The sequence below is a fragment of the Eufriesea mexicana genome, unplaced genomic scaffold (assembly GCF_001483705.2).
Source record: "Eufriesea mexicana isolate 0111107269 unplaced genomic scaffold, ASM148370v2 scaffold107, whole genome shotgun sequence".
NCBI classification, from domain to species: domain Eukaryota; kingdom Metazoa; phylum Arthropoda; class Insecta; order Hymenoptera; family Apidae; genus Eufriesea; species Eufriesea mexicana.
In genome coordinates this window covers 1,520,481-1,534,805 of record NW_016908335.1, presented here as the reverse complement: position 1 = coordinate 1,534,805, position 14,325 = coordinate 1,520,481, and the positions used below count along the sequence as shown (strand labels likewise).

Here is a 14,325-nt window from a genome sequence, read left to right as displayed (position 1 = left end):
GTTATTACGGCTGCCCTTTCATCGAATTAAACGCTTTGACGACGACCGCGTGTAATTGGCAACGAAAAAGGGGGACCGGAATTTCCCGCGAATCCTCTCCGCGAGCTCCCGTTCAATGGAATATTTTATTCCAACGGGAAATCCGGTTATCCGGTTTCGCTCGGATTTAAACGCTCGGTGGCCCCGTCGTACGATCTATTTTCTATCAGGGACGTTTGACCCTCGTCCTCATCCTCGTCCTCGTCCTCGTCGTCTCAAGCTCTCTCTCTCTCTCTCTCATTCTCTCACTGGGTGAATTCTCTCTCGGAATTCACGCGGAATGGACACGTGACATTGTTCGCAGGACGACGCCCCGGCGATAGGTGGAGAGACGGAGAGAGACAGAGAGAGTCACGCGTGTCCATTGTCTCGATAATTGAAGCGTCGGTAGACGTTTTCCGGGTACGAGGCGAGTGGATTCTAAAAAGAGGTAGAACGCGAGCCGAGCGTGTATACTCGCGAGCACTGGTCGAGAGGGGCAGCAGCACGAGGCTGTGCTATTCGGATCGCTCCAGCGAACAATCGGTGTTCGCCTATTATCCATTAGCTCATCTGCCAGTCTCTATCTGTCCGCTCCGGCAGCGGCACGTGCTCGCGCTCGCCTCGAACACGCTCGATGAATCTCGGCCGCAAAGAGTGCCACCAATGCGAGAATTAATTAAGCCGGGTAAACGCAAAGGAGCACGTAAGCAAACGAACCGCTTAGAGCGCAGTTTACCTAATTACCGAATCCGAACGGTCGGGAACGGCTGGAGAACCAGTCGAGAAGCACCCGTGGTGTCTAAGGAAACCGGTGATTTCGCGGATCTAGGGTTCTTCTCTAGGGATCGAGTATTCCGAGACCATCGAGAGGATAGGTCGAACCGCGCGATGACCGTGCGAGTTGCATAATAATTAAAGCCGAAGAGAGTGTTTCGCGAAACGGGCATCGCATTCCTCGCTCCACGAGCATTTATAGACGATGGCGGTCGCCGACTGCGACGCTAAGTTCGTGCTGGCTATTGAAACAGGGACGACGAGGCGCAGGAAGTATGGAAGGAGGCTGTCGGTGATGCAGAAGGCCGATGGAGGACGGAGGGTGTGTACACGGTGGATCGTTGTAGGTGGCGATGAAGCACAGGGTAGACCAGAGAGGACAGAGGAGGAACGGAGAAAGAGAAGGAATAAAGTCGGTGGTGGTAGTGGAACGTAGAATTCCACCAGGCAGACTAGCAAGCTGCCTGTTGCGAATAACTTCGGAAGTTCCAGCGTGTATACCAACGTGTTTCTCTCTCGCCCTCTTTCCCCCCTCTCGTTTCCTCCCCCGTTCTCGTCACGGCGTTTTCCGCCGTCTCTCTCTCTCTCTCTCTCCCTTCCAACCCTCCGACATCGCAGTCGTCCCTCTCCGTTCCCTTTTAACCCCCTGGTACGCGCTTCTACTGCCTCCCGCGGATATACACGCGCTTCGTCTCCGTCACCGCGACCACCCCCCTCGCGTCTCGCCCTCGAACGGTCCTCTTTTAACCCCTTAATACTTCCCCTTGCCTCGCCGCCGGTCGCCTGTCTCTCTTCCTTCGACTTCCGGCCACGCACCCCCGCGCGACCCCCCTCGTCCTCGCAGCCGCGCGGTTCCTCCGGTTCTCGGTGTCTCGCGTTTCGGCTACAACCCCTCGCGCTAGCTTTTTCCCCCGGTCGCTTTGCCTTTTCTGGTCGTACGCCATCTGCATCCGAGTTACTTCCGCGAGCTGCACTCGGTACACGCGCGCGCCTCTACCACCCCGACACGGGACCACCCCCTTTCTCGCTTTCAGCGTCGCCTAAGCGCCCACGTCTGTCCCGACGTCTTCGCCACGCGTCTCCGTCCCACGGATCAGCTCCCCCGTCCATTTCCACCCTCTCTCGCGGTCGCCAGCTTCCGGATACGCCGCATCTGCGAGCACACGCGCGCCACTCGCGAGCAGAAGTCGACCCATCTGTTTGTATTTTCCGAGCGGAAAGCGACGACGCGACAAGGCGTCCACGATAACGACTAGGAGGATCGGGGAACAGCGGTTTTTAACGATCACAGCCGATCGAGAAGGGGCGTGCAGCTTCGACGACGTCGCTGCAGGCGACGCAAAAGCGCGCGACGAGTCCGAGGCACGCGGGATTAAACGATTAGCCTTTAATCGGCGGACCATAGAATTTTCGGATTAACCCGCGGCTCTCGTCCACCGTGTCCCGACAAAAGAGTTACGGGGCACAATGCGCCGCGGCAAATTGAATTTTTCGCGCAGGATAACGTTTTCGGAATTCAACGTTCGCGTCAAACGCATCGCGCGCTTTTCCTTCCCGTTTTTTCCTCCGCTTCGCGTTCCTCTCGCTTTTCTATGAAATTTCCGAATATCGTTGCAGCTCGCAGCTTCCGAGGAAGCACCCTGTAACGTCACAGTAGTCGTGTGCGCGTTGGAATAAAATTTTCGCAAGCGCTTCGCGCGTGTACGATCTTCGGCCAGGTGTAAAAGCACGCGTCGTTTGAGGAATTCGAAATTTTCCGAGGGACGTACGAAGGTCAGAAACGAATCTTTGCTTTTAATCCGTTCGATACGAGCCGGTGACTATAGTCCTACCCAACGCCTGACGGTGTGTATGAACGGTGACTTAAGTTACCTGAGAACTTTCGCGAGCAGAGTATTTTTGTTATCTTCATGGGTACCCATCGCAAGCGTTTTGCACTTGTTTTACGCTATGAGATTTCAGACTGACGAAATGACTTGAGAGAGACGACACTTCTAGCGTTGAACGATGACTCGTTCAGTGGGAGCAGTGCATCGAAAAATGCATTCGTATCGAAAGGGTTAATGTAGGAATGTAGAAACTTGTAACCTTCATGGTCAGCAAGTTAAATCTGAAGTAACTGGTGTATTATCGAGAATATTGATAAGACAATTTATCTCAGCAGCTGATCGTTTTGCAAATACAAGTAATATTAATACAGCTGGTAGTGGAAGATCACATAACAATGCAAACAGTCGTATGTCAGGTATAATAGATATATATATAGGAATGCTAGGGTTTCAGAGGGAATGCAAGGGAACACTTGGTCCCACCTAGCTGATGATGGACGATAAACAGCAGCCTAGGGTTCAGACCGAATATTCGGACTGTTATTAGGGTACGTGATCCACCGATTGCAAGACTATTAGAAATGCATGATTAAGAAAGAGAGTAGCACGAGTATGAAAGAAGACAGGGTGCAAAGACGTGCAAGAGAAGTCCTTTACGGAGTTTAACCCTGTGGGCAAACTGGGATTAAAAGTGCCCTACCTTTTTGATGTATCATCGTTAACGAAGAGTGGATATGAGAGTGTTAGTTGCGTGATCAGTTATCAGTCTAGCCTTTTAATTTATACCTTACTCCTAAGCCTCATACAGATCCTAATAAATATATATCAGAATAAAACAGCATCTCTTATTCCTTATATTTGCCAATTGTTGAAAATAACATGCGTCTTGACGTATATGCAAAAGTCAATCTCCTACGAGAAATAGATATATCTGTTGGATGACTATTCGTTGGCCCTTAGTCACTAGAAGGGCCTGGCTGATAAACGCAGACCAATTTCAGAGTCCAGAATCAATCGACTCGTTCCTATTTTCACTAAGGGCCAATGGCCATCTTCACCCCACCAGAAACTAACATTATATAATCACCAAGAAAATTTGCGAAAGGCCAGTTTCAGTTTAGTTTCTTTCCTCTCCACCGACTTGTATTTTTCCAACGTAGCCTTGTTGCTAGAACCCGTATCGTATATTGAAATCCGGGTTCCAACATATCTTTGAACTATGTGCGTTGAAGGGGTTCCGGGAACGCGTGAAGCGCTTACTTCGCGCTGCGGATAAAAATTAGGGGGCCGGGAGGAACTGCAATTGCATGTACCCCTTTTCATCGCTCTAGTTTCATCTCTCTCATCAGTTAGAATATAGAAGATACACGTTTCTAAGCATGGAATAAAGATAATTACAAAGAACGATAGTCGTTTCATTTTACCCATAATCCCAATACCAACGAAAAGTATCCCTGCGTTAATTAGTCGTCGATCAGCTCGATTTCTCTGGTTGTTCGGGACGCGCAGTGTCGCCGGTTCATCGGCAAGCGAGTTAATTTCGTGGCGACCGCGAAAATAGACACGCGCGGCGAATCAAACGACGCCCCTTCGTCGATCGACGCGACGTCGCGACGGTGAAAAAGTCGCGTCCCCCCAATATCCGCGCGAAACCAGTCGCCCACCTGTCCCTCCGCCCTTCTATTAATAAAACCTCGTCGGCACGCGGAAAACCGCGACGCGTTTATTTCACGATGAATCGACGCGTCGATTCGCTTTCGTCTTCTCCTCGTCGCGTTGGGGGAATTTTCGAGCAGAAAAGGATTCGGGACTCGCGAAACTTTCGCGAATCTGCGATCGGGCACCGGCAAATCCGTTTTCGCGCAAAAATCCGGCAATTCGATTCCGAGAAGGACGATTGGTCGCGTAACTGATCCTTGCTGCGAATAAAACGCTACGGCCGGAGGCACGAGTTAATTCCACGTTGGCCGGGGCACCGGTCCCCCGCGTCTGAAAGGCGTTGCGAACACGGAGGAATCGACGGGGAGGATGTAGAAAAATCGGCGCGCACGGAACGCGAGCGTATTTCGCGTTTCCACGCGAATCGCATAATCGACGGCGTATCGTCGGTGTATCGTCGGCTTAAACGGCTGGATTCCGTGAGAACGGGGTTCGAGATAAATTGAATAACGACACGCTTGTTCCAGCGAAATTGCTTAGGCGCACCGTTCCGCACGGCTCGATTTAACGCCAATAAAACGACTTCCAGCAACGCGAGCCATCGCCGCGTTGTTCCTCTTTGTCCTCGATGGCCCCCGTGTGTCCGCGCGCACCGTTCTCCGTGTCACCCTTCTCGTCCTCGGCGGAGCCCCCGGAAAAGCGCAAGATATTTCGGGGGTGGCTCGACGAAGAGGGAGATAACGAGATTCCTCCGACCATCGATGACGGCTCGACTGTTTTAAACGGAGCCGGAAAACCAGTTAAGAGCGAACAAACGGAGTTACGGACGGCGACGGGAGCCGTTGGTGCTCGATCAACGATCACGCTGATCCGGTTTAATCCGCGTCTTAGTTAACACCGTGGAAAAGCCGTGGCATATCCTGAGAGACAGCCGGTTAAAGCTCCTTCTCCCCGCTTCCATTTCCACCGCGTTTCTCAGGCAGCCGGAGGTTTCGAGTCACGGCCCTCCACGCATACATTTCATCCCCCTGCGACCGCGGTTCGATTTCCATTGGAGAATACGACCCGACGCCACCCGACCCGCCTTCTATCGGGAAAAATTACCGCGGTGGTTAATTCCCAAGAACCAGTCGAGCCACCCCCGGGGCGAGGGGATAATAATCGGCCTCGTCCTCGCGACGAATCTTCCAGCTCGTCGAGAGTGTATCGACTTGGATGGTCTTTCCAGAGCCCGTTGTCGCGACAAAGGTTAGCGAACGGAGGGTGGCCCCCTCGATCCCGTGGGGTAAGCGTCGAGTTTGTTATTTCGCCCGATAACCGGGGCTCCTAGCCTCGTAGCCCCGAGACTCCGCGGAAGCTCGCGCCACGCGAATACCTTAATCGAGATCCCCGCGAGGAAGGTCAGGGGTTAATTCGATAATTTCGATCAATTTTACGAGAAGAAGCTTATCCACGAGGTAACGACTGCAGCTTCTGCTACCCCGCAGCCCGCGCGTTTGCCCGGGGTGAAAATTGAATTTAAGGAATTACGCGGCGTCGTCGTTTCCATCGAACGACGGAGTTTCGATGAATCCCATTAGCCTCGATGATACCGCTTTCGGTTAACCGACACCGATCGAATCGACGCGATTCAACGCCGTCGATCTTTGTCTCCCCCGATTCGACCGGGCCCCCACGCGCGTACGCGCAGTCGAGACCGCGAGGGGTTCGCCGATACGTGAAAGTGGACGCGATAACGTCGATAACCAGGGAAGCGTAATCGCGGCAGTCGCGACTGCTCGAAAAATTCCTCGCTGCCGCGGTAAATACGCGAAATACGCTTTTGTCGAGGCAAAGCCTCGTACTCGTACTCGAGCGGGTAAGCGGGCACGATAACCGCTCGCGCTAGAAAATTAAGAGGGATCGGCGAAGGAAAAGACAAAGACGAGGAATATGAAAATTGCGGGTTTATCGCGATGCGGAGCGGGCAACGAAATCCCTTATCGTCCCGCGCAGAGCCGGGGAGCCCGACGTTATCGGGATTGGACAAGGCCGTGAGCCGGTTGCCTGATAACGCACGAGCCTCTCGCGCATCGTCGCTGGTTCCGCGGAAAAAATACACCCAGCCGTTTTTATCGTGCCACGGAAATCCAAGACGCGGCCGAATCCGAGGGCTAATTAGCCGCGCGATTCCGTGTGTCCGAGTCGATAAGGCGCCGCGAAGTTTTTAACCGCCTCGCGCCGATGCTCCCCCCGTGTATCTCGACTCCTCGCCGCGGAAGATAAATCGGTCTCGGCGCCGAAACGCGCCGAAACGCGCCGAAAGGTGACCGGACGCACACCTGTTCCGCTGGAACCTCGGGTCTCCGAGCGAAGGCACGACGGCGATTACGGGCCAGGAAACAATTAGGGCCGATGATACACGTCCGACTACTATATCGCGTGCACACGGCCGATCGGAGCGCCCCCTTAAAACGGAGCGCCCAAGCGGCGTGTTAATTCCAACGGCCCGACGCGCTCGTCCATTCGCCTCTTCCTCATTCCCATCCGACCTTTGCCAAACGCTCCACCGAATTCCACCGACCTTGATTACCCCCGGGATACTGACACCTCTCTGACGAACCTTCACGCACCGTCGCAAATTCGTCCACGACGAATCCTGTACATCTCTTGCAACCCCCTCCTGTCCCTTTCTTTCCTTTTCTTTCCTTTACATTTTCCACGATTCCCCGCGACGACTTTTATCTCCCGTACCGATGTTTGCATTACGCGCGAGGAGTTTAGAATCACGGGAACGAAACGGTGGAGCCCCTGGTGGCACCCCCCCGGAGTCCCCGTTCGTCGGAATGCGAGTTAACGAGTCGAAGAACGACGGAGAATCGAATCTTGTTTACCTCGATACCGAGTTCCCGATCGCGTCGGAAAAGTCACGTCGTCCTCGACGATACGACCCAGTTCGCCGACGAGGGACCCGACAGGGTTATTAAGGGCAGTTACGATGGCCGAAAACCGACTGCGAGAGAGGGATGAAAGTGGGAACGTGTTCTGCCTACCGTTTCGAGGCTCGTTAATTTTCTTTCTGCCGCGATAGGGGAATGCGCCGATTTCAGGAAATTGTCCGACCCGATCTATAAAGATACAGCCTCACTAATCTCCAGCGATATTGCGCCGCGTCCGGCGACCCCCTAAATAGCCCAGTGCCTGCAGCTCCGCACCCGGGTTCGCGATCCCGACGGCATCATCCTATTTTTCCGTCGACGAATTTTCCACCGAAAATTTTACCCAATTTCTCTTTCCTCCTTTTTCCTCTTTTACAATCGCGTCCCTTGCGCGAAGGAGAAAAGGATGGCGCGCGGAAACGGGGAAGATGGCGGGCTCGAGCGTGGCGACGCGAGATGCGCGAGTTACGCGGTATGCAAATTCAGTAGGCACGACGATATACGATTCCGATTAACCATTCGCGAGATTACGCGACCGCATACTGCCAGTAAATACTACGTAGTCGGCGATTTCATCTCGGAATGTGGCAAGAGCCGACTCTATCTACCGCCTCCTTTGTCACGTGTTCGCTGACAACGTTCGCGACGGGTATCGTAAACAGCGCGATGGCGCGTGTTATTCCGAGTATCGCGTCCGGCCGCGTCCGAGAAAGCGGGGAGAAAGGAGGGAAAATAAAATGGCCGGGGAGAAATTGCACGGGATAACGAGGCTCTCCGTGAAAACACGGACGACGCGAACGCTTCGAGAAATTGCCGGTCGAAAAGCACGGCGATCCGGATCGTGAAAGACACGCGAGACGCCGGAGCGGAAGTTCGCGGGAGGGGCGAGGAAACGGCGACGCAGCTTCCTGTCGACACGTGGGAAACTTTCGAACATCTTCGGTCGGCTTCCACAACTCGCGTTGCGTTTCCCTTTTTTCCCAAGAGTTTCGCGCCGCGACACCGTTATCGCTGTAAAATACGCGGCACGCGAGCAGACCGGCGCGTGGAAATGTAGACGTCCGGGCGGAAAGCTGCGATCGGGGGAAGAATTTAATTGAAACGCGGCGATAGGGAGGCAGTAGTCGCGCGCACGCATAATTAATCCCCGTCTTTGACGGATTAATTCTCGTTAAACCGGTTCCGGAGTGGCGCGTCTCTGGTATCGAGCGCCATCTACGCGATTTAGCGGCGCAGCGTGGAGTGGATCCCGGGGTCTCGTTAAAAATCGTCTTCCCGAGCGAAACGAGATCGGCGAAAAATCTGCGTCATCCATCAACGTTCTGCCAGCGCGGTCCAGGCCTTTCCCACGCGGATAATTAGTCGGTGGAAATCGATAAATTCCGACGCGGAATATCAAGCGCCGGGCGCGCGACGATTTCGGCGCCACTGCGCGCTGTTCCGGGGAAACGATGATCGATCGTTTCCCCGGGATATAAACGTTCGAAAGATCGACGAGAATGTGTAAAATACTTACGCCGATAGCCTGTTGACGCTGTGCCTCTCGCGCTCTGAAACAGAGAGAAAAGGGGATGGTAATTAGCATCGGCTGAGGTAATTAGCGTTCGATTATCGGCGTGCCAAGGACGAGGATCGAGGAGGCGGAGTAGACCACGGTAGATCCTATCGCGTCGACTGACACGATGATATCGTTGCGCCGAGATTCGGTGCGCCGAGAACATCTGGCACGAGATATTCGCTCCTCGATCATCGATAGCGGACACGCGCGATCGCTAGATCCTCCATATTGTCCTTGATACGCGATAAGCGTAGCGGTGTCGGCTCGTCGCGAATTTTCCGCGCGAGCTTTCCACGATCTCGCTATCCTCCTCGCGTCGTGAATCGATTAGCCATTACGAAAGCGGACGACGTAGTCATCAGCGTGCATAATCGCGAGAATTTTCACGCTCGGATCGATGAGATCGCGAGTTGTCGCGATCGCACGGACAAACGAAACCCCTCCGCCATTATCCACGGCGATCTTGACATCTGCCAGGGGTAAAGATATTCGTACGGCTTCGTCCTTGAGGACGCACGAGGCAAACGGTGTCCCTCTCGTGCTATACAGACGAATCGCTGCGAGAGCAACGGTGCACGCGAGGGATGGTGAAATGTTTCCAGAGATCCCGAGCGAGGATCGATTGGTTGGACGGTGGTAACCTTTGCGACACCGTTGCACGACCAGCTCAGCTCCCCTTGCGAACGCAGCGAGCCGGCGACGAAGGAAGAAAAGAAGAAAGGAGCTGACGAGCGAGGAGAAAGAAGGGAGGAGGAAGCAGGAGAGAGAGAGAGAGAGAGAAAGAGGGAAAGGCGAACCCGGTGGTGGAGGCATTGCGTAAACAATGGAAAGCGACATGCACGCACGCAGGCAGGCACGCACGCACGTAGGCAGCAGCGACCGCATGGGAAAGGGGCTGCGAACAGAGGACACGGGCTGCTGGGACTGGGTCAAAGAGAGAGAGAGAGAGGGTGCGACGCGGAAAAAGGGGAGGCTCGACCTCGAAAGAGAGGGTTGGTTGCGCGTCTTAACAACGGAGGACTGCCATCGAATTCGATCTCGGATTCGGCCTCGCGTCGCGCAGCTTTTCGTCCCGCTCCGACGAAACGAATAGAAATTTTATTTCCTCGCGCGGGGAGAGGGCTTGTAATGGGACGAAATAAATATAGTTTCGCAGGGGGACGGATGAAATTCTTCGGTTTCGCGACGCGTTACCGCCGGTACCGGCCGCGCGTTAACGAATTCCATATGTAACGCGATTAATATACGATTACCGAGTTAGACGCGTCGCGATGTCCAATTAGAGGTATGATTTATCGCGCGATCGTTGCTCGAACGGGGAACTCGTGCGTCCGCGTGCACACGAGGTCTCTCGCTTCCCTTCTCTCTCTCTCTCTCTCTCTCTCTCTTCCTCGCCTGTTCCGAACAAAAGCTAGGAAATTCCCTGGCAGTGTTCCACCGGCTAATTATCACTGTTCACAGTGGTCACGGACCCCTCGCGAACTATTCGAACGGATCGCCGCGATTAATCAATGACACGCGCAATCGCGCTCGATACCGGTCCGCGAATAATTAGCGTCGAGGTATCGCGAGGATGTTGCATAATTCCGCCGAAAACCTGCCTTTGTCCGCCACTGCGCGTCCAGCCCTGTCGCTTCGCCCTCTTCCGCGTATCTCCTCCGAGGTGTCTCTCGTTGCACGCGCGCCCATCCCGCGTGTTTGCCCACCGTGCAATTCCTCCCTCGACCTTGACCACGTCCACGATTACGACTACGACCACGACCACGGTTATCACCTGGTCGTGCCCCATCTTTCTCCGAGGAGCGGTTGTTCCCCGGTACCGCGGTCGCGGAAAAATTCGACCACGAACACACCTGATAAGGGAAGATAGGCGTCCTGGAGTAGCTCGAATCCGACGAGCATGTCTTATCGCTCGAGTCGCAGTCGATAACGCCGTCGCCGGAGCCACATGACGCTCGCGATCGTGCGTGCACGCGCGCGTCCCATCGGCCGCTTCAGCTCCGCTCGCGATCAATCTTCCTTTCGCTCGCTTTTCACCCGCTCGTTGCTTTTGTTCGTCGCTGGATCGGAAATGCCGGCAGCGCCGCGTGAAATCGAACCGACCGCGTCCATTGATCGGCGCGTATGCAAATCGCGTCGCCCTCGATTCCGCTGCGGCGCATCAAGGTCGCCGACGTGGTCGCGTTCGCCGAAGGATCCCTCGACGGATCCCTCGACGGATCGATGGATCGCCGCTCTGGCAGACGCCTCGGACCTGTCTCGCCTCGAGCCGAGACGACGTTCGAAGCGGGAGAACGGCGCGATTCGTCACGGATTCGAATATCAGAGCGCGCGAGAGAGTCGGCAATGCTCGAGGGGATGTCGCACTACTGCGAGAACGTGGTAACGGAAGCGGCTGTCGAGCGCGTTCGCTCGCAGTGACGCGCATCGGTTGACTGAGGCTCGGCTCGGGGCCCGTCAGGGCCTGGCCCATCGCTGCCAGTCGAGTTTGCTGGCTGCTTTTCTGCCTGCTGGTAGTCGCACACGCGCCAACCCGGGGCCTCTGTGCCCCGCAGCTTGCTAAGCAGACGGTCGCTTCACCTGCGTACCGATGCCTTTTGTTCGGCACACCCCTCTCTCTCTCGCTCTTTACCTCTCTCTCTCTCTCTCTCCCTCTCTCTGCCTTTCCAACGTCCCTCGTGATCGCGATCGTTCGCGTCCTCTCTAACTCTCGCGGCCATTTTCTCTCCGTCTCCGTCCCCGTCGTCTGTTTTCTGCCCCGTTTTTCGCGTCGGGTTCGATTAAAACGCGATCCCGCGACGAAAGATCCACGGAGACTCCTCGAAGCTCGTCGTCCAACGTCGCGTGTATAGCCCAATCTCGTTTTTCCTCGCCTCGAGCCTCGTTCCAGCGAGCCTCGCGAGTTCGACGTTCTATCAGGCAGCCATAAAGGCAACTATCGATCAGGATATAGCGCACGGTCTGTGTTTATGGAAATGTGTGCGTGCGCACCGTCCGTAAAGGATCGAGCGTGTGTTATTAAGGTGTGCAGTTAGCCGGCACACGCCTCGACGGATGGCAGACCGGTGCACCTGTTTCAGCAAAAGGATCTGGTTGGACCACCTTACCCTTCGATTTTCTCCTTCTCCCTCTCTCTCTTTCTCTCTATCTCTCCTCCGTGCTCGTCTCGTTCGCCGGAGACGCTTCTCCGCGGCCCGTTGTTTCGTCCACTTTCCATCACCCTCCCCCTGTCGCTCCCTCTTCTTCTTCTTCTTCTTCTTCTACCGTGATCAAAATTCAATGAGACGATCACGGACGATCGTATTAGCAGGGCCCAGAGAGGTTATCCGAGAAATTAGGTTCCCGAGTGCAGCAGCGTGATTCCGAAGAGACGAGGCAGGGTCGTTTTTGTCCGGCAAAAAGGCCTGGATCCGCGGCGCGACAACCGCCTTGTACCCCTCGCCGTCTACGCCGTATCGCTTCGTGATTCGAATGGAATCCTCCCCGGGCATCCGTCTCGCGATCCATCGTGATTTAAACCGCTCCCGGAGAATGTGTAACGAGTGCCTTCGCTCGTCGTATCCGACGCATCTCGCGCTACGTATTCCAACGGTGTACGTCCTTGTTCAATATACAGCATCGCTCTAGACGCGCTGGAATATCGCGGGATTTTATAACGAGCGTCTGCCGTGATCCGAATATCGCGTCGCGAGCATCGCGGCCCCGGTTAACAGCCGCGATTACCCGCTCCGAGCGTCTAATGAGAGTCCGATTGTGTTTGCAAACGCTCGTGCAACAATGGCCGATTGTTCTACGCCGCCAACGGATATAATTCCCCGACGCTCCGATCCTTTGACTTTCGTTTAATTGATTACGCGTCGAGTCGAGGACGACGCCGTCATCGCGACGCGCCTCTGCGTCCACCTGTGTGGGTGCACCACCACGCGTCATACGCATCGCAGCGCCAAAGATCCAGAGGTTTCCGTCCCCTCGTCATCTGGTAGAGGACACCAGAACGGTAGACGAGACATTGGACTTTTCATTGGGTACCATGCGACTTTGGCTCCCGCGGGGACGAGATTCTCGAGATCTTCGAGATTATAGCGATTATCGAAGCAAAACGATCGTGGACGGGGCGATTTTGAGCAAACGTGGGGCACGTCGCTGTCACGATAGTCGTTCAAGACTACCGGGCACCGATTTTTGTGTTTCTCACTATGGGGAATAGTCATGCATTGCTTGGAGATGGGAACGAGGGGCACCGGTGGTACACGCCGCGCGATGGAGGACCCGAGTGTGAACCACCGGTGGTACACGCCGACGTGAACGCGTTAAACGCGATTTTCGTTCATAGCGAACTTGGAGATGGGAACGAGGGGCACCGGTGATACACGCCGCGCGATGGAGGACCCGAGTGTGAACCACAAGTGGTACACGCCGACGTGAACGCGTTAAACGCGATTTTCGTTCATAGCGACGCTGGTAATAGGGATACAAAACAGTCCCCCTCTTGGGACGCGCGGTCCTAGGGCCGCATATATGCGTTTCTCGGCCATAGCAACGCGTTCACGTGGGGCACGTTTGCGACGGTCCCTCGGTCCTATCAGTTCTTTTCGCCGAACGCAAAGGGTTAACCCTTTGACTACTGTGGGCGCCTAAAGTTGCTTGCTACTAAAGTTTAAATACGTACAGTAACCATTTACTGCGGAATGCAAAGATATAAACATTGTTTTAATACAGTGCAATATAGCATTTCGACTATTATTTAAATATACGATAATTTCTGAGAAATGCACACCAAACGAAAAATTTCGCAAATGGATTCCCACCGTATGGTATGACCGGTGCGTTTTAAAGTCTGCCATAGCCAAAGGGTTAACTAGATCTCGGGGGCCGCGGTCCGTCCGATAGGACGAAAGACGCCGAATAGGGAAACGATGAGATTGATCGTTAAGGCGACCCAGATTCTCTGAAACGCAACGATGTTCTGGCTCGCTTGCCACGTTACCTGGAACACCGCCTCGTTGAAAAGTCACCGTGAGGCAATCGTTCCGTTGCACAACCGATCGATGACAGCCGGGCTTCGTTCGGTTATGACGGTTAATTTGCATCCGTCGAAGGATGCCGGAGACAAAGGGACTCGAAAAATCGAAGGTGAGCTCGATTCCTCGAGCGGCTTTCGAAAGGCGTCGCGCGCGGCAGGGGAAGCTGCGAATAACGAAATCGCGTTAACGAGGTATAGAAAATCATCGGACGTGGAGGATAACGTAGATTTAGGCGAGAGGAAAAAACCGCGGCGAGGTTTCACGATTGTCTCCGGAGCGGAGGTGAGCGGAAATGGCGGAGAAACGACATTGACAGGTGCCAGAGGCAGCGGCGACCCAGTTTAGGGTCTCCCTAGGGTGTCCTAATGCGAAATCGCCTTAAACGAACGCCGCGACCAGGGATCCGACTCGAGATTATCCCATCTACGTCCTCAGCTCTGCGTTTCTCTATTTACTCTCGCCAAGTTGGCGAAATTACGCTCGATCGCTACCAAGAATATCGCGACTTTATTCCTCTCGCCGAGGCAGCCGATCGGCCTGGC

General features: G+C 54.6%; 1 protein-coding gene across 1 annotated transcript in view; it reads right to left on the bottom strand.

Annotated features, from left to right (window-relative positions):
• Window positions 1-14,325, bottom strand: part of lilli (AF4/FMR2 family member lilliputian) — a 155,445-nt gene that overhangs the window by 8,400 nt on the left and 132,720 nt on the right. Inside the window, exon 10 of the mRNA XM_017910859.1 lies at window positions 8,718-8,751. Coding sequence (XP_017766348.1) covers window positions 8,718-8,751 — 34 coding nt within the window. The remainder of the gene's footprint in view (window positions 1-8,717; window positions 8,752-14,325) is intronic.